General features: G+C 66.3%; 2 protein-coding genes across 2 annotated transcripts; one reads left to right on the top strand and one right to left on the bottom strand.

The window, feature by feature from the left end:
- Positions 1 to 1,884: 1,884 nt before the first annotated feature.
- Positions 1,885 to 8,201, top strand: VSIG10L (V-set and immunoglobulin domain containing 10 like; the record flags this gene model as incomplete). The annotated part of the gene is made up of 9 exons (XM_084256999.1): positions 1,885 to 2,924; positions 3,227 to 3,520; positions 3,652 to 3,936; positions 4,303 to 4,557; positions 4,966 to 5,244; positions 5,831 to 6,127; positions 7,267 to 7,377; positions 7,599 to 7,747; positions 8,118 to 8,201. The coding sequence occupies exons 1-9, from the start codon at positions 1,958 to 1,960 to the stop codon at positions 8,199 to 8,201; spliced, it is 2,721 nt and encodes a 906-aa protein (XP_084113125.1). The 5' UTR covers positions 1,885 to 1,957.
- A 3,304-nt stretch (positions 8,202 to 11,505) lies between these two features.
- On the bottom strand, positions 11,506 to 23,687 carry IGLON5 (IgLON family member 5; the record flags this gene model as incomplete). The annotated part of the gene is made up of 8 exons (XM_084257727.1): positions 11,506 to 11,618; positions 12,864 to 13,018; positions 13,521 to 13,641; positions 13,789 to 13,923; positions 14,950 to 15,069; positions 16,245 to 16,477; positions 16,916 to 16,994; positions 23,609 to 23,687. The coding sequence occupies 8 exons, from the start codon at positions 23,685 to 23,687 to the stop codon at positions 11,530 to 11,532; spliced, it is 1,011 nt and encodes a 336-aa protein (XP_084113853.1). The 3' UTR covers positions 11,506 to 11,529.
- Positions 23,688 to 24,042: the final 355 nt, after the last annotated feature.

Genomic DNA, 24,042 nt, shown 5'->3' with positions numbered 1-24,042 from the left:
CACGGGAGGGAGCATGTGCCAGTCCCTCAAGGCCTAGATGCAGGGGCTGGGACAGGGTGTCCTCCATCACACCCCCTTGGTCTAGTGTCACAAGTGTACCCGATGCAGGGGTGGGGTCACAGACCCTACTCCTTAATGGGAAGAGGGTTGCATATGCAGCCATCTTGAGGCCACAATACTGACCCCATGGGGTACTGAGGGGTTCATCAATGCAGCATCCCCAAAACCACACTTGACATGTGGAAAATGCTTGCATCGTCACCTCATTGGTGTGGTGAGAACTGCCTGAGTAAACTGGGTGGACTGGGGGCCCGGCAGGGGCCTGGAGGCCAGCGCGGGGCGGTGTGGGAGAAGCTTTCTGAGGAATGAGCAGCCTGAGGACTGAAGCCAGCTCCTCCCTCTGGCTGTGCAACCTCTGGCCTTTGCCCTGACCTCTCTGAGCCGCCGTAATCCCCTGGCCTGTGAAACGAGAACACCTCCCAGCTCCTAGGGTGTCTGGCGGGCCCAGCCTGATGATCTCCGGATGCATGATAAGTGCTAATTATTATTTTGGTTCTTAATAAGGTGAGGCCTGAAGTGGTGGAGCCGGGTTGGAGCGGGCAGGGAGGAGCCAGTGCATTCCAGGCAGGGGAAACTGCGCAGGCTGGGAGGGGAGAGCGGGTGCATCAGAACTTCGGGTGTTCGAAGAGTAAGTGCTGGGAGGTGTGGGGGGAAGGAGTGGGGGGTCTGACTCATGCAGGGCCTGGAAAACCCACTGAGGACCTTGGGTGTCTCCTAGGACGCTGGGGAGCCAGGGGAGGCCCAGGGGCAGCGCAGGGTAGAGAAACTCAGCGGCACCATGGGAATCCTGGGACGGTGGAAGCCGGAGAGAAGCGGCCAGCAAGGGCAAGGTGGGGAGAGGACGGACCTGTGCCTAGGGTAGGGAGTCAGTCAGCGGTTAGAGGAGGGACAGCGCAGACGAGGGGCTGGATTGGGTGACTGACAGCAGGGAGGGGGAGGAAGGAGGAAGGCCCCTGGCATCTCCAGCTCTGCTCGGGAGCTGCAGAATCTAGGAGAGTCAGGTGAGAGGGAGGACGGTGCAGTCAGTGGGATGAGGGTGTGGAGGACCTGGGGGATGAGGAGATGTGGCTCTGGGTGTCAGGGGAGTGACCGGGTGGGAAGTGGCCACTCAAGACTTAGTCCCGGGGCCGCTCTGGTGGTGTGAGGGGTTACAATGCAGCACTATGAAGCTGTCCGCAGCCACCGCAGCATGAGTCGATCCCCGGCCAGGGAGCTACCCACATGGCGCAGCAGACCTCTCCTGTCTCCTTGCTGCTCCCCTCAGCAGTGGATTTCAGTGGATCTGTCTGTTCTGCTCCCCACTCTGTTTCTGGTGAATCCTCTTACCCCCCACAGCTCTGGTCTGCACCCCAGCTCTTGTATGCATAAATAAATAAATCTTAAAAAAAAAAAAGGACTTGGTCCCAAGGGCAACGGGGAACCACAGGTGATTGGGAGCAGGATCAGACTTCGCGAGCTGAGGCTGCAGGCTGGATAGGGTGTACCCCAAACCTGGAGGCTGCAGAGGAGAAAGCCTGAGCTGAGGCCAAGAGCACCAGTGGTTTGGGCTCTCTGAAAGGTCACAGCACCCTTCTCCAGGAAGCCTTCCTGGATTTGCCCCCTGCAGGTTGCCACCTCATTCCCAGCCAGGACTCACTTCTCATCATCCTCCCCCTGGGCATGGGGTGTGCAGGGATCAGGCTGGCCCTCCCCACAGATGGGACCAGCTGATGAAGACAAGTGGGGTGAGGTCAGCTGCTCAGCCACTAGATGGAGGTGGGGGATCCTGGCACCTCCCACTGGGTCTAGTTCCCTTCCCCGCCCAAGAAGCTACCAGTCCTGTTGGACTTGTCATTCCCGGGAGAGAAGGGTGCAGGCCCTGCGTCTCGCTCCAGTGTTCGCGGGTGCGCCCAGCACCATGGACACCTCACGGGTGCTGCCGCTCTTCCTGCTCCTAGGTGAGTGCCCTGCTCAGCCCCCTTTCCACCCGGCCCCTGCTCCGAATTCCCCACAATGCCCTCCTCTGCTCTCCTCTGCAGCCTCTCGAGTTGGGGTCACAGGCCTCAGAGCCTCTGCTGGAGCTCAGCAAACCAATGCCTCCGGGAACTCAGAAAGCTTTACCCAAGGTCCGGGTTCGAAGGCTCCTTCCCTCGAACCCCCCAGCTGGAAATTTCTGGATCAGGCTCCAGTCTCAGAAGCCTCCGCTAATGTCCCTCGTTCCACATGGTTTCCCGCAGCCCTGAATTCGGATGACACACATGGGTCTCTCTGGTCGAACGTTTCTGCTGAGGGTCAGAGTCTCAGCCTGGACCCCACCTTCTCTGAAACGCCTGGTTCTGAAATATTTACCGATTACGTGGATTCCCAAGTCCCTGCCAAAGACCCAGAGCACCCCTTCTCTGCCAAGACCCCGGCTTCAGGAATTTCTGCTCAAGTCCCAGACCCCACATTCTCTGCCAAGAACCTCGGCTCCCAGGTCTCCCCTCAGGACCTGGAATTTGAATTCCCTGTCCAGGACCCTGGAGCCAAAGTTCCTGCGGAAGCCCGCCCAGAGGCAAGCTTCCCCCAGCAGGTGGGGGGGCCTGTGGCTGTGCTGGTGGGGACCACCATCCAGCTCCCCCTGGTTCCAGTCCCCAGCGCTGGCCCCCCGGCCCCTCTGGTGGTCTGGCGCCGGGGCTCCAAGGTGCTGGCAGCTGGGGGCTTGGGGCCAGGGGCCCCTCTGATCAGCTTGGACCCGGCTCACCAAGACCGCCTACGATTTGACCAAGCCCGTGGGGGTCTGGAACTCGCCTCTGCCCAGCTACACGATGCGGGGGTCTACACGGCTGAGGTCATCCGGGCTGGGGTCTCCCGGGAGGTGCGGGAGTTCACGGTGCGTGTGTATGGTAAGTGGGCCACGGGTCCAGGGCACAGGGGGTGCCTGCTAGAACCTGGGGCAGGTCACTGCTGTTCTGGGGGTGTTCCCTCCCCAGAGGAAAGGGGTGCTGGGCAGGGGGAAGACGTCTAGGATGCAGGGAGGAAGAGAGGGTGAGGGCCGAGCCAGAGCTGGGCCGCAGGAGAGAACAGCTGGGGGCTGGCGGTGCTGGGGCGGGAGACTGGGCGACCCGGAGGGGCCTGGGGCTTGGAGAGCAGGGCCTAGGCGAGGAGAGGGTGGAGGCCGCGTCCTGAGCGGGTTCCCCTCTCCCAGAGCCCCTGCCCAGGCTGTCGGTGCAGCCGCAGGCCCCCGAGACGGAGGAGGGGGCGGCAGAGCTCCGCCTGCGCTGCCTGGGCTGGGGGCCGGGTCGCGGGGAGCTGAGCTGGAGCCGGGACGGACGCCCCCTGGAGCCCGCGGACCCCGAGGGGGCCGAGCCGCCCCGCATCCGCGCGGAGGGCGACCAGCTGCTCATCGCGCGCCCGGAGCGCGGCGACCACGCCCGGTACACGTGCCGCGTGCGCAGCCCCTTCGGCCACGCGGAGGCCGCGGCCGCCGTCAGCGTCTTCTGTGAGTGGGGGCGGCCGGGGCGCGGCGGGCCCGGGGCGCGGCGGGGCTCCTCGGCGCCGGGCGAGGGGCAGGGGGCGTAGGGCCGGGGAGGCGCGGGCCCCGGCCCTCCGCGCTGACCCCTCCCCACGCAGACGGCCCGGACCCGCCGGTCATCACGGTCTCCTCGGACCGCGACGCGGCCGCCGCCGTCTACGTCCGCGCGGGCAGCAACGTGACCCTGCGCTGCGCCGCCGCCTCGCGGCCGCCCGCCGACATCGCGTGGAGCCTGGCCGACCCGGCCGAAGCCGCGGTGCCCGCCGGCCCGCGCCTCCTGCTGCCCGCGGTGCGGCCGGGCCACGCCGGCGCCTACGCCTGCCTCGCCGCGAACCCGCGCACCGGCCGCCGCCGCCGCTCGCTGCTCAACCTCACCGTGGCAGGTGAGCGCGGGGGCGGGGCCACGGTGGGCGGGGCCGCCGCGGGGCGGGGCCACCGAGGCCCGGGGCCGCCCAGAAAGGGGCGGGGCCATCTCGGGGCGGGGCCAACGAGGGACGGGGACGCCCAGAAGGGGTGGGGCTGCCTCGGGGGCGGGGCCATCAGGGGTTTGGGAAACCCCTGGCGGAAAGGGGCGGAGGCACCACGGGGCGGGGCCCGCGAGGGACTGGGAGGCCCAGTTGGAGGCGGGGCCACAGCGACGGGGCGTGGCGCCCCTGAAGGGCGGGGGCGGGCGGAGCCGGGAGGGAATGAACGCGCGGAGAGACTGGAGGAGAGGGAAGAGTCTGCCTCCCCGATCTCTCCCTCCACAGATCTGCCCCCGGGGTCCCCACAGTGCTCGGTCGAAGGAGGTCCCGGGGACCGCAGCCTCCGCTTCCGCTGTTCGTGGCCGGGTGGGGTCCCCGCCGCCTCCCTGCAATTCCAGGGTCTCCCCGACGGCATCCGCGCCGGGCCGGCGCCCTCGGTGCTCCTGGCGGCCGTCCCCGCCCACCCCCGGCTCAGCGGCGTCCCGGTCACCTGCCTCGCCCGCCACCTGGTGACCACCCGCAGCTGCACCGTCACCCCGGGTGAGGGCGGCTGGGGCTCTGGGCGTGGAGGGGTTTCTTGGCTCTTCTATATAGGACCCAAAAGGGGTCTTCCCAGCTCCTGGAAAGGGGATTGCCTTTTACTTGAACGCTGCGGACGCATGAATGACTCCCGCAGAGGAGACAGGAGATAAATTATTTCCAAGGGGGCTGGCATCCCCCAGTGGGTTCAGATAAGTCAGTGGTTGACAGTAACGCTTCCCAGCCAGGCCCTCGCCTATGCCATCGACTCAAGGCCTTGTAAGGGACTCAGATCACGATGCGCGAGCGCGGGCACGTCCTGCTGGGCTGGGCTGAGCTTCCACTGCTGTATGACTTACAGAGGGGAGGGGTCTTTCCTGACCCCTGGGTAGGGGCCTGACTTTCCTCCCTGGGTGTCTTCACCTACAGAAGCCCCCCGGGAGGTGCTGCTGCTTCCGGTGGTGGAGGAGACCAGGTCAGGGGAGGCTGAGGTGGCCCTGGAGGCCTCCGGCTGTCCCCCGCCTTCCAGGGCATCCTGGGCGCGGGAACGGCGGCCCCTGGCTCCAGGAGGCGGCGGACGCCTGCGGCTCAGCCCAGATGGACGGAGGCTCCTCATCAGCAACTTCTCTCTGGATTGGGACCTCGGAAATTACTCAGTGCTGTGCAGTGGGGTGCTGGGCGCTGGTGGTGACCATATCACCCTCATTGGTGAGCCCCTTCCTTCCCCAGATCCAGGACCCCAGGCCTACTGATCTACCTGCAAATTAGCAGCTGGAACACCAGGTCCTCCTCCCTCAGGCCCAGGAGTCCAGGCCCCAGCCTCCTACCTCAGACCAGGAGTCTAGCCCCCCAGCCTCTGCCTCAGGCCCTGGAATCCAGGTCCCAGCCTCTCCCTCAGAGCAGCAGTCCAGTCTCCAGCCTCCTCCCTCAGACCAGGAGTCCAGTCCTCTTGCCTCTGCCTCAGGCCCAGGAGTCCAATCCCCCAGCCTCTGCCTCAGGCCCAGGAATCCAGGTCCCAGCCTCTCTCTCAGACCAGCAGTCCAGTCTCCTCCCTCAGACCAGGAGTCCAGTCCTCCTGCCTCTGCCTCAGGCCCAGGAGTCCAAAAACTCAACCCCTTCCTCCCTCAGACCCTGCAGTCCAAGCCCCAAACTTCTCCCACAGACCAGGAGTCCAGGTCCTAGGCCCTTTCTCTCCTGGACCCAAAAGTCCCCCAAGACCTAGCAAGCCAGGCCCACAGTCCCCTTTCCTCTCCCCTCTAGGACACATGAATCTATCCCCCTCCTTGACCCCCAGGGCCCTCCATCTCCTCATGGAGGCTGCAGAAAGCCCGGGACGCGGCGGTGCTGACCTGGGATGTGGAGCGCGGGGCCCTGATCAGCGGTTTTGAGATCCAGGCTCGGCAGGAGGGGCCAGACCTGGGCAGAACCAGCACCAACAAGGACTGGGTCTCCCTGCTCATCCTGGGGCCTCAGGAACGGTCAGCTGTGGTGCCCCTTCCTCCTCGGAACCCAGGGAGCTGGGCCTTGCGGGTCGTACCCACCTTGGGGAGGCGGCCAGGGATCCCATCACAAAGTCGCATCTATCAGGCCGGTGAGTTGAGGTGGGCGCCCGCTCTGGGCCTCCTCCTTCCGTCTGTTTTGTTGGGTCCACCTTCTCCTGTTTCGGTCCTGGGATGGCATGACAAAGCTCGTGAAATGTCCCCTGACGTGACCTTGTCCACTCTTCCTGCTTGAGTCTCATCAGCCCTCAGACGAGACCTCATCTCCTAACTCCAGGCTTGAACAGCCGCCTGCTGACCCACCCCCTTCCCTCTGGATGTTGGGTCTGGATCCCACACTTCACATGTCCAAGAGGGAACGCTAGATGCCCCCACCAAGTGCACCCCCACTGACTCTCCATTCTCCCCCAACCGGGCAAATGGCCCCACCCACATGTCAAGTCACCTCCACACTCCAGACACCAGCAGGTCTCAGTCATTTTCCTCCCCAGCCACTGCTTCCCCTCTCCCCTCCACACCTCGGCCACCCACCACCACCCTCTCTTGCCTTGACCAGCGAAGCCATGTAGCTGATCTTTTAATGCTCCCTCCACCGGCCTCTACTCCATCCTCCAGGCGGAAGCTAAAGTCAGGCAAATCGGATCCTGTCGCTGCTGCCCTCCTTAAAACCCTTCCATCAACTCCCACCAGACCCTCTAAGGCTAGGCCCCTGCGGCCCTTCCTATTGTCCCTCCCCGCATCCCATGCCCGGCACTCACAGCGGCCCGCACTGAACACGGAACTCTCTCCTACCTCCGAGGCTTTGCATTTGCTGCTCCTTTTTGCAACCCCTTCCACCGGGGGCTGGCACGTGGCACGCCGGCTCCTTATCCAGCCAGGTCTCAGATTTCCTCAGGTTCTTCCTTCACCGCCCTTCCTAAATGTCCCCCCGCTTCCCTTTATTTCTATCATCGCAATTCTTTTTACCTTCGCAGCCCCAGCTATGAGTGTGTTATTTATTCGCACACTCATTTCTGATCTCCCTCTTCCGGTGAGACCCGGCCTGGGTGGGGTCGTGCCCGTTCTGCCCACCCATGGGTCCCCACGACCTGCTAGGAACACCGGGCACACCACAGTCACTCAGCAAACACTGAGGGAATCGAGGTTCCTAGGCTCCCAGCGGGTCGGGCAGGGGCTTGAGAAGCTCGGGTCCAGCCCGCCCCTGCTCCCTGGCCCGCTCTGTCTCCTCCAGGCCACACCCTGGGCCCCGGGGCCATCGCGGGCATCGTCCTGGGCTCCCTGCTGGGCCTGGCGCTCCTGTCAGCGCTTCTCCTCTGCATCTGCTACCTGTGCCGCCGTCGGGGTGAGTGAGGGGCCATCTTGGAGGGCCCCTAAAACAGCCCCCTTGGAGCTTGGCCGGACCGGTCAGCACAGTCCCAGCCGCGCCCCCCACCAATTTAACGCCGTCTCAGCCAATCAGAGAAGGCTCCGCCTCCCGGAACAACTCGCCTTGCCATTGGCTGGGCCGGCCTCCCGGAACAGCCAATGACGCGCCGGGCCCTCTCCCTCCTCCCGCCCTCCTAGGAGAGGCGCTGAGGAAAAAGCCGCGCCCGCCCGCCCGGACGCCGACGGGGCTCCCGCCGGGAAGGCCTCTGCCCCGCAAAGCCCCGCCGGAGGACCCCAGCCCCAGCAAGGGCCCCCGAGTGAGTGTGGGTGCCCCAACGCCCGGGAAGGTGGGCGCCGAGGGGGCCCCCCTCGCCCCGTCGGGGCTGGTGTGAGGTGCGCTGCCGCCCCCTCGGCCCGCTGGCGGGTTTGCGGGGTCGGCGGCTCTTCCCCCGCGGGCTTGTGTAAGGCTCGCCGGAACTGGCTCCGAGCGATTCTGTTTAAAGGGCGATGCCCCCTCCCCCGCCCCCCAGGAACATTTTAACTAAAGTTTTACCTGTTGGGGTGGCAGCGCCGTGTTCTTTCCCTTTCCAGTGGGCGCACCTTCTGGGTGCCCCCCGAACTGGGCGGGAATCCCTCCCCCATCACACCCGCTTTGCGCTGCCCTCCCAGCAAGGCCAGACTGTTCCCCTGAAAGCTGACCCCGCGTCCCCTCTCCAGGCCGCCGACCCCGGAGCAGACCCCAGACCAGCCGTCTCTCCGGGCGGGGGCCCGAGGACCGTCCGCGCGGCCACGCAGGTGTGAGGGGAGCGGGCTCCCGGCGCCACTTCCCGGGGGCGTCCACTCCTGCTGTGGCCGCTGGCCGGTCACCAAGTCGCGGCTTCCCGGCCCGCCGCTCAGCCCCAAGACTCCACCTGTGTTCGTGCAGCTAAGAGGCAGGGCGGCTGGGCCGGGCCCCCTGCAGAGGAACGAAGATCAGGCTCCTGCTGATCTCCCAGCGAGGTCCCACGGCCTGCAAGCTGACAGCTGGTTCTGCCGCCACTGGCAGGGCTGGAGCTGGAGCTGGAGAGGGCCCTGCCACCCCTGGCTCCTGCAGAGATCTTCCTTGGCCTGCCCCCCGCAGGCCAAGCCCCGGCCCACACCCAGAGTCTTCATCTTAAAAAGAATCAGATCCCGTCCCTCTTCTCTTTCAACCTCCGGCTTAAGCCCACTGCCCCTCAGACCCGGCCCTCCTCCTGCCTCCACAGAGTGTGGTTGGCCTCCTTCACCTCTCACTTCCCTTCCAGGGCTTTCTCCTGCAGCGCGGGTCTTCTCTCTGCCTGGCTTCATGGCCTCCAGGCCCTCAGCGTACCCTCTGCCTGGAACCCCTCTCTCCTCCCCTGTCATTCCTTCCTCAAGCATAAGGGGAATGTTCTTGGAAGAACCTTCCTATCATCTGCCTCAGACCTGGCTTGTCCCTGGAAGTGCCAATCTCTCCTTGTACATAAACACATACTGACCTGTCTCATCCCGGATTCCCTCTCTAACCTGCGAGCTGCAGGATGGCAGAGACCACATCACTGCCCCCTGTGGAGACTGGCACGCAGAAGGCGATCATAAATATTCTTTGAAGGTCAGCTGTGTTGGTGCCCACGCGGACTGGGCTCGCTGCTGCTCTCCCCCGCACGCCATCTTTCTCAGCTGGGTTTCTCATTGGAAATTTAACAAACCAGTGAAGATTCTCTTGGCTGCAAGTAACAAAATAAAGGGTGGCAAGCATCACGGAAGCGGGTGGCTTCAGACTGACTCAGCAACTCAGTGACCCCATCAGGGACCTGGCTTTGTGCACCCCATGCTGCCAGCCACCTTGGGTTGGCGTGCTGTCTGTTGTTACAAAGTGGCTGCCACTGCTCCAGACAGCACATCTTCACACCAGCCTATCTAAAGACAAAGGGGGAAAGGGTTTCGCTCTCCTCTCCCCTAGACCAGTGTTGTGAGTGGAAAACACACCAGCGAACTTTCCTTAAGTCTCATTGACCAAAAACTGGCCACCTCACTGTGAGGGCAGCTGGGAAGCTAGTAACAGTCTGTTTCCTGGAAGGCGAGGTGTCTTTTTCAGCTGGATTTCTCATTGGAAATTTATTGTATCCATGAAGATTCTTTTGGCGACAAATAAATGGTGGCAAGCACTGTGGATGTGTGATTTCCTCTGCTCACTAGACACAAAATCTACTGCAACTTGTCTTAAACATACGGGGACTTTGTGCAGCCGAGGGTGGGTATCAGGTTAGTTTCGATCCAGCTGCTCAGATGATGACTTCATGACTCAGTTTCTCCTGATCACCTGCTCTGCATTCCGTGGTGTCTGCACCGCTGTCTTCCCCACCACTGCTCTCCTCAGTGACCCAGGATGTCCTTGTGTGATGAAGAAAAGCATCGCTGTAGATGGAGGCTTCGTGGGGTCGGACACATGACCCAGCAGTGGGGCGTCTGTCCTCAGAAATCCCTACACCCCCGTGTTGATGCTCTCAGTCACCTGACTGGGTCCCGTGCCTCCTCTGACCCAGCGCGGTGGGTGGGTCCTGCCGTTACTAAGTGAGCCGCCGGCCACCTCCACCAGAGAGAAAGGCAGGGTGGGAAGGCCGCTGAAGGCGTCACCTCTGGCCTCCACGCACCCAGACCCCGAATGACACTGGCACCCGGAGGCGGAGACTTTGGAAAAAGGCGTTTATTGGTGTGGCGGTCTCAACACTCCCCATGAATCGGAACACACGGCCCCCAGGGCCCCCGCCCCCCTCCCTGGCATCCCGTCCCCCGCCCCTCCCCATCCCCTGGACCCTGGGAATGGAAGACAATGTGGGATGGGGCCCACGCCCCCGTCTGAGGTACAGTCGCTGCCCCTGGCCCTCGCCCCGCTCTGCCTCCCCCAGCCCTGGCTGGTCTGGTCCAGGTGGGCGACTCGGCCTGGGGTTGGGGCTCGGTGTCTGTGTGATGACGCCTCTCCCCGCTTTGCCTGGTGTGACGTGCCGGAGGGGGCTGTTCCCACCGTATCAGAGCTGGGGTACAGCCTCTCGGAGCCCCTTTTGGACCACAGTTGCCACCTTTGGGGGAGCTACAGCTGGTCACCGGCTACAGGGCAGCTGGAGACAGGGGGCTATTGCTGGTCACAGTCGCTGGTGTGCGTGCGTGCGTGCGTGCGTGTCTATCTGAGTGTGTGTGAGGGCTCGGTCAGCCTCTGGGAGGGGCGGTCGGCGGAAAGAGCGGGGAGGGTGGACCAGTGCCGGCACTGCGGGCGGCTGGCTGGCGCTGCAGGTGGCACGGGAGTGGTAATGGGGCAGGGCAAAAGCACTGAGACAGACGGGTGGCTCGAGGCACCAGCCTGACAGCTGTATGGAAGCACCGTTTGGCCCGGGAGGGGGCCAGAAAGTCGGGGAGGGGGTTGGGGGAGGGTCTCGGGCTCCTGAGCCAGCCATGGGGCCTCTGGCTGCAGGCAGCTGGTGGTTGGCAGCAGGATGTCCAGAGCCCAGATGGGTGTCCCCCACCTACCCAGCTCAGCGGTGGGTGAGGCACCCCCCCTCAGCCCCACCTGCCCAGGAGACACCCCTTCCGAGGGGAGGGGAGGGGCAGGTGTGCGTGCATATACTGGGGAAGCAGGGAGCCCCGGAGAACCTCTCTTCACAGCTTCTACCACGAAACCCCCACACCCACCTCCAGCCAGAGGTGAGAGGCTGAGAGTGGGGGCGGTGGATGTGGGGGTGCCAGGGGAGGGAAGCTCGTCGAGCCCCCCCCTTTCCACCCCACCACCCCTCCCCACACACGCGCACACACACGCGCAGCGCCACGCGCACACCCACTGCACACACGAGATCTGGTCGACAGCCTGAGCTAAGAGAGGGGTGTGGGGTGGCCGGGGGGGGGTCACAATCGGACGTGAACGGCGGTGAGAATGGCTGTAGAAAGATGCATAATTTTGCGTTATCCCTCACAGTGATGGGTTCTGTAAAGATCTTCCTCGCTCCTCCTCCTCCTCCCTTCTTCCACGATGGCCGAGAGCTCCTCTCCGCTGCAGACCCACGGCGCTCGCTCCCCCCTTCTGCTCTCGCTCTCGGCTTCAGGCCCCCTGCAGGGGGGGGTCAGCAGCTCTGGGCTCCTCCTACACCCTCCACCACAGCCACCCCAGGGCGGAGAGGAGGGTCAGGGGCCCTGGGGGCCTGGGTGCAGAGTTCTCCAGGGATCCTGGGCCTGGGGAGAGACAGAGGGTCATGGGGGAGAACACGGAGGGGGGTGTCAGGGAGAGTCTCCTTGGAGACTCCATCTGTTTGGGCATCTCTGGAGGCCTGGGACTCTCTGGGTCTGTCTTTCCAGAAACAGTTTCTGTCCCCCAATCGCTGCGTCCATCAGCACTGTGGCCTCTCTGCGCCCTACCGCCTGTTTCTCCTTTTCAAGACTTCCACACTCCAGCCCGCTCCGCCCTCGGCTCAGCCCCACGCCTTGGGATGGCTTCTCTGGCCCCTCTTTCTTCCAGCTCCCATGCGTGCCCTGCATATAGAGGCTCCGTCTCTCTCCGAAAGGCCCCTCCAGGGCCTCCCTGCCTCCGTCTCTCCACAGCTCCGCCCCCCAAGAGCAGAGGAACCCCCTTAACATCAACCCCGCGCCGCTGCTGCCAGCCTCCAGCAGCCCCGCCCGCAGTGGCATCAAATCCGGGGTCACCACGGCGGTGAGCCTCGGCTAGTCTAACCTCAGGCTTCACTCCACTCCCGTGCTGCCTGCCTCCTTGGGGTGCCCGCCCCCCCAATTCCCACTCCAGGCGAGGCTTCGCGCTGCTCTAGGCCGGGCGGGCTGCTTCTACCGCTCCGGTCTCAGTTCAAACGCGGCGGTCTCCGGAGACTTTCTCTCGTGAGCCCAGTGCTAGCCCCACCCCCCACCCCGTGCGGTTATTTATTTTGCCTCCGGCCTTTATCGATATCCAGGATGGCTGCCTGCGCCGGATCTCATTATTTAATGTCGCACGCGGCTACTTGATGGCGAGATCTAGCCCTGACTCAGGTGCCCTGCGAGTGCCCAGCGCCCGGCCCGCTGGGCGGCACGGGACCTGCGGGTCGGAGGGAGGGATTTCGTGCCGGGGCGCAGCGCCCCGGTCTCCGCGGGCCTCTGAGCCAGCGTGGGCGTGGTCCCGGCGGGGCTGCCCTGGCCCCGCCCACCAAGGCCCCGCCCCTCCGCGTCCCCGGCCCCGCCCCCGAGGCCCGCCCCGAGGCCCCGCCCCGAGGCCCCGCCCCTCCGCGCCCCCGAGGCCCGCCCCGAGGCCCCGCCCCTCCGCGCCCCCGGCCCCGCCCCCGAGGCCCGCCCCGAGGCCCCGCCCCTCCGCGCCCCCGGCCCCGCCCCCGAGGCCCGCCCCGAGGCCCCGCCCCTCCGCGCCCCCGGCCCCGCCCCCGAGGCCCCGCCCCGCCCCGGCCCCGGCCCCGCCCCCCGCGGCCGCCCGGGACGCACGCAGGAGCCGCATGGAGGCGCTGGAAGCTCCGAGCCGGTTGGCGGCGCGACACGTGTAGTTGCCGTAATGCCGGGCGCTCACGTTGGCGAAGAGAAGCATCGAGCGGGTGCGCTCCGTCTGCACCTTCAGCCCCTCCGAGGCGCCGCCACTCAGCCTGCCGGCGAGTCGGGTCAGGGACCCCGCGGGCCCAGCCTCCCCAGCCCGACCCTCAGGACCCCGCTTTCCCGGGACCCCGCGTCCTGCCCCCCACCCCAGTGACTCCCAGCTTCGGGTTCCAGCCCCCCGGGATTCCCGGCCACTCCCACCGATGCCCCACTCCGGCACCCCCAGCCCCAGGGACACTGGACTCTGCGCTGGGTGCCCCCGATCTCTAGGGACTCCCAGGCGCAACGGCCCCTAAAGCTTCCCCTAAAGCTTCCCCTAAAGCTTCCCCGCCAGGTCCTCGGCGCGGCTCCGACCTGGGACCTGCTGAACAGCCGAGGAGACTGGGCCCAGGGCCCAAATGTCCATGCAGCCCCAGGCTCCCTGGGGTCCGGCCGGCCTCAAAGCCTAAAGGCTGGACTCCCCCTCGCCCCGGCCCTCGGGCCCCAGGACTGCTCCCCCCGCCCCCCGCTCCCGCGGACCCGGCCCCAAGCCCCGCGCCCGCCCGTCCTCACAGGCGGTCGTCCTTGAACCACTGGAAGTCCGCGGGGGGCACCGCCATGGCTTCGCAGCGCAGGAGGGCGGCGCGGCCCAGGGCTGTGCGGGCGCTGGTCACGTCGGTGATGGTCGGGGGGTCTGGTGCGGGGCGAGAGGCGGCGAACTGTCCCAGCCGCGCGGGCCGGGGGTCCAGGCCCGCGTCCTTCACCCCCCCCCCCGGGGGCCTCCCCTCCCCGGCCGCGCCCCCAGAACCCCGCGGGTGCGCGCCCGCGGCGCGGGGCTCACAGTTGACGGTGACCAGCACGCGGCGGCTGTCGGGCGCCGAGTTCACCCCGTTGTGGGTCACGCACTCGTACTCGCCGGCCTGGCCTCGCTGGATGTCGGAAATCTCAAGGATCTCGCCCTCCGAGGTGAAGCCGTCTGCGGGGGAGGGGCGGGGCGGGGGCGGGGCCGGACACAGACACTTAACACGGGACAACACGGGCACAACACGGACACACATCAGCGGGGCGGGCACCGCGGGGCCTGGAGGGCCCGGGCGCGGGACGGGCCTTCCCGGCGGTCTCCCGCGAGGGGCGGCGGGCGGTGAGGCTCTGGGGCTGAGGAAGCAGAGCCCAGCCGGGAGGCCTCACTTTGGAGCTGCGGTGGGGCCGGGGGTCTGGGGTCTGGCTCTTGGGGTCCTGGGACTCAGCAGCCAGGCTCAGGGCAGCCAGGCTCCAGGATCTCGAGTCCAGGACAGTGGGGCCCAGAGGGCCCGGTGGGAGAAGGTCCAGGGGTCTGAGATCTGGTTACTGGGGTCTGGGGTCCCCAGGGGCCTAGCGATGGCCACCACTGGCCTCCAAAGACCCAGCAAATGACGATCCAGGGTCTGGGCAATGGAGACCCTGTGGAAGGGGGTGGGTGCATCCAGGGTGTCACGTTCTGCCACTTGGCACCTTTGGGGAGTGACTGCGCGCACCTGAAGGGCTCTTAAAACAGATGCGGGGCTCTGACTGCTGAGATCTGGGTGGGCCCCAGCACACGCATTTCCAGCAAGTTCCCAGGAGATGCTGCATCAGCCCCCCTTGAAAACAGAGGAGGCCTGGCAGAGCCCACAGCGGAGGCTGGGGGGGCAGGGGTGGCGGGAGGTGAGCTGGGTACCTCGTGGTCTGATCCAGGGGAATCCCGTGAGCTTCCAGGGAGGAGACTGGGGATATTAGTAATGGGGGGGGGCAGTAAACTGGGGTCCAGCGGGAGAGTTGGGGAAATGGCCCAGGTCTGAGGCCTGGGGGGTCGGCCAGGGAGACATGGGGTCAAGGAGGAGGGAACATCGAGCCATCACAGAAATTGGGGGTACGAGGAATGGAGATAGGAGGGATCTGGGACTCTACCTAGGGATGTGGGGACTCAAGGGGCCCAACTTCGGAGTGGGGACAAGCGGCTTTCCAGGAGGGGTGGGGGCCTCACCTCGGAGCTGCCTCCAGGTGACCGTGGGCTCCGGCCGCCCCACGGCCAGACAAAGCAGGTTCACATTGCCCCCCTCGTTCACTGCCACAGGCGAGGAGATGTTCACGATGCGGGCGGGGACTGCGGAGGTGGGTGGAGGTCAGAGAGGCTGGGTATGGAGGGACACCCTCAGCCCGGGAGCCCAGGCCCCGCCCCTCCCTCAGCCCAGGAGTCCAGGCCCCGCCCCTCCCTCATATCCAGGAGTCCAGGCCCCGCCCCCCCACTCAGACCCTTGTCCAGGCCCCGCCCCCCCAGCAGCGGGAGCCCAGGCCCCGTCCCCTCCCACAAGGGAAAGGGGTTGGGGGAGGCCCCCCTGCTCTCTGACAACCTCGTGTCCGTCCTCCCCCACCCGGGCCTGGCTCCTGCGCCAACTGTGCTCTGTCTTCCTGACTTTCTCAGCCTCTGTCTCTCTCCACCTTCCTGCTAACCAGTGTATCTTCCGATCTGAATTCCTCCGTCTGGGTTTCTATTTTCATTTCTCTACTGTTGTTGAAAGAGATGAAACCATGCAAGGAACACCCGCCTGGCCTTAACGGCCTGGGAGCCGCCCCTGTTCTCCTGTTTACCAAAGTCACCCTAGGCCCGAGCCCCCCACAGACACTGCGGGGCTCCAGCTGACGGCAGGTTTGTATTTTCGTCTCCAGCGGGCAACGAAGGGCATGAAGTGAGGGTGTCCGTCCGCTGACAAAATGGACTCGATGCCCCTGGGACCCCACCGTCTGGCTCCCTTCGGCCCCCCTGACGGCTTTCTCTGGGTTCCCCTGGCTCCCTGCACCCCGGCCACTTTTGATGCCACTGAGGGGGGCGGCCTCCCAAGCTCTGTCCCCACCGCCCCCCTCTCTGTGGCCTCTGCAGCGCCGCCTCTGGGCACATCCGATCCAGTCGCGGTGCTGGCCTCTGCACATCTAACTCGGTTCCTCTCCAGCACATGCTGTTCCTTTCCCGCACCCCCTCGGCCCGGATGGAGGTCTCCCTTCACACGTTCTGTCTGGGGAGCTGCCTCTGCACCTCCCCTGGGAGAGGCCCTGGGCCCCGGCGGCGGTGACAGACTGCTCAGCCCTCCCGTCCTCAGGGCCCAAGCAGAGCTGCGCAGCCACTGCTCAGCACGCAAGCAGAGCCAGGCCGGGCTGCGAGAAGGCGAAGGTTCTTCCGGCTGAGGCCCGCAAGCTGGGCCAGGGCCTGCAAGGACAGGGCAAGGCCGGGAGACAGGGGCGGAGCGCCCGCACCCCCCAGCCCGCAGCCCCACCCGGGCTCACCATGCACGATGAGGTAGACCTGAGTGGTGTAGGGCTGGTGGCGCGTCTGGAAGGAGCAGGTGTAGAGGCCCTCGTCGCCCAGCGCCACCTGCGTGATGAGGATGGAGAACTCCTCGGGCGTGTTGACCAGCAGCCGCACGCGCGGGTCGCTGGTCCAGCGGTCGTTGCCGGCGTACAGGATGTTGGATCGATTCAGCCAGGCCACGCGGGTCACGTGCTCGTCGATGAAGCAGCTGCCGAGGCAGGGCCGAGGTGAGGCAGGTCTCCCCTGCCCCACCGGCCACCCTCTGGGGTCCCAGAGCCGGGGTGGGAGTGGGGGGGTGAGCCCTGGGCGGATGCGGCAGGGCCCACCTGACTGGCCGGTACACTGAGCCGCAGCTGGGGGGGAGAGAGGGGGACACGAAGCCCAGAAAGGGGGGGGGGCAGAGAATTAGGTGGGTATAGGGGCCTGGGGGAAGTGCCAGTCTGGCTCCCTTACTGAGCCCCCCCATGCCCCTCCCTCCCCCTCAGGGCGCTGCAGACTCAGTCCTCACCCCTTCGGCAGATGGGGACACCCAGAGCCCACTCCCAATGGGGAGTTCCTGAGCCAGGCTGGGCCTGCAGGTCAAGACTGGCCCCCAGAGGAGGGGCGCACAGGCCAGGGTAGGCCTCCCCGGTGAGGCAGGCAGTACCTGAGGGTGGCGTTGTCGCCCTCGCACACGGTGTAGTTGTCGGCGGGGGAGCTGAACTCCAGGCTCTGGGACAGCAACCCTGCGGGGAGGGGCCCGCAGCTCAGCCACAGGGGGCCTGAGGCCTGTGCTGGCGCCCCAGCAACTCCCTGGGAGCCTGCGCCCGGCACAGAAGTTCCCGGATGCACACACTGCCTTGCCACGGGGTCACAATGGCCCCCACAGACACGCAGGTGGGGTCCCACCTGGACACGCCCACCCACTCGTCTCCAGAAGCATGGAGACAACCCCCAATTACAGCGTGCAAACACGGACGGGTGGATGCACATGCAGGCGCTGTGCACAGGCACACAGACACGCAGGCAGATGCAGCTACCTGTAAATACACGTGCAGATACACACCTGCAGGTGCACACAGGTGCACACATTCCCTTGCACACCTGCCCGTGAATACTCACCTGCACAGGCACAAACCTGCGCACACAGACACATGCACACAGAAGCATATAAATACAGATTTGTGCACACGCACACACTACCTCTGCACACGTGTGACACGTAGAGGCACACACCTATTCATGTCAGTGTGCACACATATACACGCACACTCATATTTCAAACACACACAGAGGCATGCGTGTGCGCACAGTCACAGGCGCAGGAGTCCGCAGCGCACATGCACCCCCACAGAGGCACATGCCTGTGCACAGACACGTGGCATCCAAAAGCACACGGAGCCAGCTGCTGGCGACACCGCGCACCCACACGTGCGCACACACAGATGCATGCAGAGGCACGCGGACGCCCACCCGTCACCACCGCGGTGCCCCCGGGGCGCGGGGTCTGGCCGCGCACAAGCCTCACCACCCGCGTCTGCAGACCCCTGTGTGCCCGCCCGCGCACACCCCGGCGAGGGCCCCGCCCCCACCCATTCATCTCTCGGCGGACGGTGGACCGTGGCCAGCCGGCTGGACCGTGGCCAGGACTGGGGGCTGGGCCGGCGGAGGCGGCGGATGGAGACGGCAGCAGGCCGCAGACGGAGCCGAGGAGGCAGTGACCTTGGAGAGAGGGCCCTGCATGGGGCTGCCCGGCCGCCGCCCGGGGACCAGGAGCTAATTAATCTAATGAATTAATTGCCCGTGCTGCCCCGATGACTCTCCCGGGGCCGCTCCATCAGCAGCCCCGCAGGACAGGGCCGAGGAAGCGGCGCGCGGAGCTCCCGGCCCGGCCCCGCCCCGCCCGCGGCGTGGAGCCAGGCCAGGCCCCCCGGGCTGTGCCGAGCCTGGGACGCCGGCGGAGCGCAGGGGCCGGCGCGGGGCCCGCGGCACACACCGCCCAGGGCGCACAGCGGCCGGCCTGCAGGGACAGGCGACTGTCTCCCGGAGCCCGCCCTCGCCGGCCACAGCGGGGCAGCCGGGCAGCCCCTGCGCGCCCCGGAGCCGACCCGCCATCTGCCAAGGGCGCCGTCCGGACACCCGCGCGGCACACGCGCCAGTGCGAAGGCGACACAGCGACAGCCCCAGCCAGGGCCGCTGCGCGCGCGCACACACACACGCGCACACACACACGCGCACACACACACGCGCGCGCGCACACCCCGGCTTCATCGGTCACACAGACACCAGCAGCCGAGAGCCGCGCACCCCGCCCCCCCACGGCGCTCGCGCGCGACGCTCCAGCCGGGGCCGCGCAGCCGCTCCACCTCGCAGCCTCCCGCGCACAAAGGGGCTGCCGGGGGCCAGGACTCGCGCGCACGTGCTCGCGCTGTCCCCGACGACCGACCCCCGCACAGGCGCGTCCCGCCGCGCGCCATCTGTCCCGCTGCCGGTCGCGCACACTCCGGGCTGGGGCTTCCCCACCCCCACCGCTCTGACATTTAGGGTCGGCGGATTCTTTCTCTCGGGGGTTGGGGGGGGCGCCAAGCAGCATTCCTAGGCCCCAAGTCCCCAGACATGTGTGAGATGCCCCCCCCCCCGGGGGCAAAGGACTCCCCACCCCTGCGACAGTCACTGTCCAAAGTTAGGGGAGGGGAACCCGAGCCTGCGGGCGACGAGGGAGCTGTCCAAGGTGCCCCTAAGCCTCAGAGACCGACTCCAACCAGGCGCTCCCCCACAGGAGCCAAGCCCACAAACCAGGGCCCCGGGGTGAGGGGTGGATCCCACAGAGACAGGCAGGACCCTACACAAATGTTTCGGCATTCAGAAACAGGGCCAGCAGACACCCCTTGCCAGAGGGCCTGTCCCCACGCTCAGAGCTGCCCAAGGCTCCCGCCTGCCCCAGGATGACGTCCCAGCGCCTGGCCTGGGGCGGGCACCCTCGCGTCCCAGCTCTCCTAGTGCATGTTTGACCTGGCTCTGCCCGTCCCAGTCTTCTTGCCAGCGTATCCCACCAAACTGTCTGTCTCGCACAGTTCCCAGACCCCAGGGTCAGGTGTGTGACCTTGGACACGTCTCTTCCTCTCTCTGGGCTTCAGCAAAAGGGGTTTAGCCCCCAGGCCCAGTGTCTCTCTGGCTGGGATCAGACCCCTCTGGACGGCGTCTGGATCCGTGGACATTGCCTCACAGGGCCTCTCCCAGGCAGGACCAGGGTCTGACCCACCTCCAGGCTCCAGCCTCGCCTGACTCAGTGTCTGGGCTCCGGGATGTTTTACGACGTGTCTAACCTGTGGCTAACCGAACGAGCAACGAGGCCGGCTCCTTGAGAACGCTGCTTGCAAACTCTGGCTCAGTGGCGGGAAGCTCTCCCTGTCCTCTCCAGGTTTGGCCTCTGTTCCCACAATGCCAGGACTGCCTTCACTACAGCCCAGATACCACGTGTCTGTCGGTCCCCGCCATCAGAATAGACGTTCTGATGCAGGTCTGTGTCCCCACTATGTCCCAGCACTGGGCCTGGCCCATGGGAGGCCTCGAGAAATATGTCAGACAAGCGAATGGAAATGGATGCCTGCCACAGGCTTCTCTAATTCCTGAACTCCTACTCATTCTTCAAGACCCAAACCCAAAAGCCCCCTCCTTCAGGAAGACCTCCATGACTGATTCAGGCAGAGAACACCTACATCCTCTGGCTCAGTCAGAACAACGTCCAGGGGTGCCTCCCCTAACTGACTAGGAGTTCCCTGAGAACTGAAATCTTGGCTGTGTCCCTCAGGGCTAGGCATAGCTCAGCATTTGAAGAGAGAATGGGTGGTCACTAGAGATCCAGTAAGAAAGCCCAGAGGAGCCTGACCCAGGAGAGCAAAGGTCTGCCCCACTATTTTCTGGCTGGGGAGCCCCCTGCCAGGCTGAGCCTCAGTTTCCCCATTTGTAAAAGGAGAGAAGTAAGTTTTTCACTCTAAAGGCATTTATGAGGGATTCTGAGAACACGCCAGCAAAAAAGAAAGAAAAAATTAGCTCTTGGCGTGCAGAAGGGCACAGCAAACGCATGGGCTTGTAAAAGAAACGTCTATGGTTATCCACCCCGGGAGCTGGTCTCCCTCCAAGCGCTCTGGGTGGGGGTGGGAGGCCAGGGTGTGTCTGGTTGACCTTGTTGGGTGCCCAGCACCCACCCCAGAGTCAGCCATGGCGCCCAGCTGCCTGGTCAGTGTCCACTCTAACACCACCGGCCTGTGTAACTGGGTTCAAAGGGGGAGGACTGGGGAGCCCCGCTGCTGAGTCACACAAGGCAATCGCCTCCCTAGGACTTGGTTTCCCCGCCTGTAACAGGGACGATCATCGCACGCCCCACGTGGGGACGTGGGGGGGAGGATGAGGAGAGGTTGTCCAGGCCATGGGCGCCTGCCCATCAGTGCCGGCCGGGGGCTGCACAGGCGCTGCTGGTGGGATGGTCGTGCCGAGGGTGTCCGGCTGGGGGCCGCGTGGGTGTCTGCCCGTCCAGACCCATTTGAGACTCAGGGTGAGCTCGCGCTTCAAGAGAAGGGGGCTGCTGACAGGCGGGGCGACCTTGTGTTGGAGCAAAGACACAGGTGGGACCCGCCGAGGGAGTGGTGTTTAGAGTCTATGGCCCCAGAAACCCGACGGGGAACCCCAGGTCCAGGCACCTGCGCTCAGGTGGCCAATGACAGGGGAACTGGGCTGAAGCATGGGCGCCCGGCAGGGAAGGGCGGCGAGAAGGAACTGGGCCCACCTGCAGGCATGGAGGAGCCCCCAGCCCCCACGTCCACTCTGCTGAGCCCCAGAGTCCAGAACACTGGGCGTCACTGACTCCTGGGGCTCCCCCTGAACCCAGAGCCTTGGCCTTGCCACAGCACATGTCCCTTCCTGCTGGTTCCTGCCTCGGGGCCTTTGCCCTGGTCTCCTGGGTCTTGCAGCGCGGCCTGTCTCGGCTCCACGCGCCCCCCCCCCCCCAAGCCTCTGGAGTTTCTGCTCTGGTTTCCTGATCTCCCCAGGCCCCTAGGGTCTGTGCTCCCTGTGGGCAGGGCTCCAGCGACCCAGCTCCCCCGGCTCCCCCGGCTCCATCCCCAGTGCCCAGAGCTTCCCAGAGATGAGTCGGTCCAGGGACCGAGACCCCCACTGTGCGGCAGGCCACAGCCGGGGTAGACCCGGCGGGGATGGTCGCGGGCCGTCCTGCGCCTGTCCGGCCAGCGAGGACGGGCGCCACACTGCAGGCCACAGCTGGCTCCATGTGCGCGTGTGCGTGTGCGCACGTGTGTGGGCACAGCGACACTGGAGGAAAAAGCAAGCTAGACAGGACAGATGCTGGAGCAGAGTCTGCAGGGCAGGCTGGGAGCAGTGGCTACCTTGTTTCTACCCCAAGCAACACCAGCACCCAAGTCCCCTTGACTTCTGTAGCACTGGACTGCCAGGGAGGGAGAGGGGCGCAGCCTGGGCCCTGGGGGGCATGGGCTTTCCTCAGCCAGAGCCCAGGGCCTGTGGGTGGGGGTGCCTGTGGGCAGGTGTGTCCTTGGGTGGGGGGGATCTGTGGGTGGGCGTGTCCATGGGCAGGCATCTCAGTGGGTGGGGGTGTCTGTGGGTGGGTGGGGGTTTCCGTGATGGGGGTTTTCGTGGGTGGGGGTGGGGTGGGTGGGCATCTCTGTGTGGGCAGCACTGCATTCAGGCTGAGCTCTGTCTCAGACCCCCCCGCCCCAGCCCCCTCTCGCCCTGGGGTCTCACACCCGACCCCACTCCAGCCCTGCACGTGTGTACTAGTGTGATCTGTGGTCCTGCAGAATGGAAGGGCAAAGTGGGGTGTTATCTCAAGAGTAAAAGGAAAAGGGGGGCAGTGAATGGAGAGGACAGGGAGTGGGGAAGGTCACCAGGGGTGTGAGGACTGGAGGACTGAGGGTAACAGAAGGCCAGGGGTTCCCAGGAGGGAGCTGGGGGCGCACTGGGGGCAGGCAAGGGCATGGGGAGCAGTTCCAGAGCCCCGGAGGGCCCAGCTGCGGATGGAGCAGGGTGCAGAGCCAGAGACCCAGAGAAGAGACAAGTGCAATGTCAGGCGAGCTGGGCGCCTCTGGGAATGACCCAGACGCTGGGGGAGGCGAGGCAGACAGCACAGGCGGGCGGCGGGCGGGGCGGGAGGGCCGGCGGTGCCTGTGTGTCTGCAGGTGCAGGTGCGCCTGGGGTCAGGCTGGGTGACGGGTGTTTCTGGGGCTGTGCGTGCCCCGCGTGAGTGGGTGAGGCCTGGGAGGGCCGGGCACCCCTCAGAGTGTCTGGTTGGCCGGGCTGTGCGCCCCTGACTCGGGGAGCTGGGGTCTGCTGGAGCTGGGGTCCGGGCGGGGCCTGGGGGAGCCCTCCAGAAGCCATGAGGTCACTGCTCCCTGCCTCCTCGCTCCCCGCCTGTGCCCTGGGGCCTCTCCTGGCCAGCCCTGGCCGCGGACCCCTGGGGAGACAGCACCTCCATTACACGTCTCAGTCCAGAGACCTCCCAGTGCACTCCCGAGCCCCCCACTTTCCATTTTCCCATCCGTGCCCCTCAGGAGGCCAGCCCCACTCCCCCAGACACTACTGTCCCCCAGACATTAATCCTCTGACCCCACGTTAACCCTTTCCTTCCCCCAGAGTAAACCTCCTTTCTCAACCTGCCCCTCCTAAGTCCCTCTGTCCCCCACTTCAGGCATTCAGCCAGCGCTTCCCACATCTGGGTCCCCAGGCCACCCCCCAACTTCCTGGAGGTCCCACTCCACTCAAGTGCAGACACCCCCAAATACCAACACTTTCTCCCAAACTTGAGGGCCCAGCCCGGGGAATTCCCCCCCTCCCAGCGGGGAAGCCAGGCCCTCGCCCCTTTATTTCTGGCCCTGGGACGCTGTCAGTGGCCGCCCCTGCCGACTCCCGGGAGACACCATCCCCCCACCTTTGCCCAGAAATCCCCGCCCTCGAAGATGAAGACCCCCGACGGGGCATCACCCACCCCCCTTCGCCCCACCCCAACTCAGTTCAGAGATGCTGCCCGCGGACCCCGACTTTCGCGCTGGAGCCCCCTCCCGGCTCCGGGGCCGCAGACTCCCGCCCCCAGGCCGGGCGGGACCCGGACCCCCTCGCGGCCCGAGGCCCCGGCTCCCGGCCCCGGGCGCGCCCCCGCTGCGGGCGCCGCTGCACACTCCGAGGACCCCCCTTTCCGCCCGGGGAGGCGGCCCCCGCGCCCCGCGCCCCGACCTCCGCGTCCCGGGGCCTCCCCGTCCCCGCCCGGGAGGCACCCCCACCCCGCCCCGCCCGGGACCCCGCGTCCGGCGAGCCCCCCGCCCCCGGGCTGCGGTACCTCGGCTGATGACGGCCAGGCCGGCCAGGGCGGCGGCGGCGAGGAGCCGGAGCCGGGCCCCGGGCGCAGGGGGGGGCATCGCGGCGGCGGCGCGGAGGGGGAGGGGAGAGGGGGGGCCGGTCCGGGGCGCGCGAGGCCTGGGGGAAGAGGGGGAGGGGGAGGGGGACCCCGCCTGCGGCTGCACCGGCCCGGGGGGCGGCGGGGGCGGGGGGAGGGGGCTGGGGGGGCGCGACGAGGCGGCCGGAGCTGCTGCAGACCCGGGGAGGGGGCGGCGCTGACGGGCAGGAAGGCCGGCCAATCAGGGGAGGCGGGGGGCCGGGGAGGCGGGGCCGAGGGGGTGCTCGGCGGAGGGAGAGGCCTTTGTTACTGCGGCCCGGCCCCCGCCCCTCCCGCCCCGGGCGTCCCCGCGGCGTCCCCGCGCGATCCTGGACCCC

The sequence above is a fragment of the Talpa europaea genome (genome assembly GCF_964194135.1).
Source record: "Talpa europaea genome assembly, chromosome: 16".
Taxonomy (NCBI): Eukaryota; Metazoa; Chordata; class Mammalia; order Eulipotyphla; family Talpidae; genus Talpa; species Talpa europaea.
This window is presented reverse-complemented; position numbering and strand designations above follow the sequence as displayed.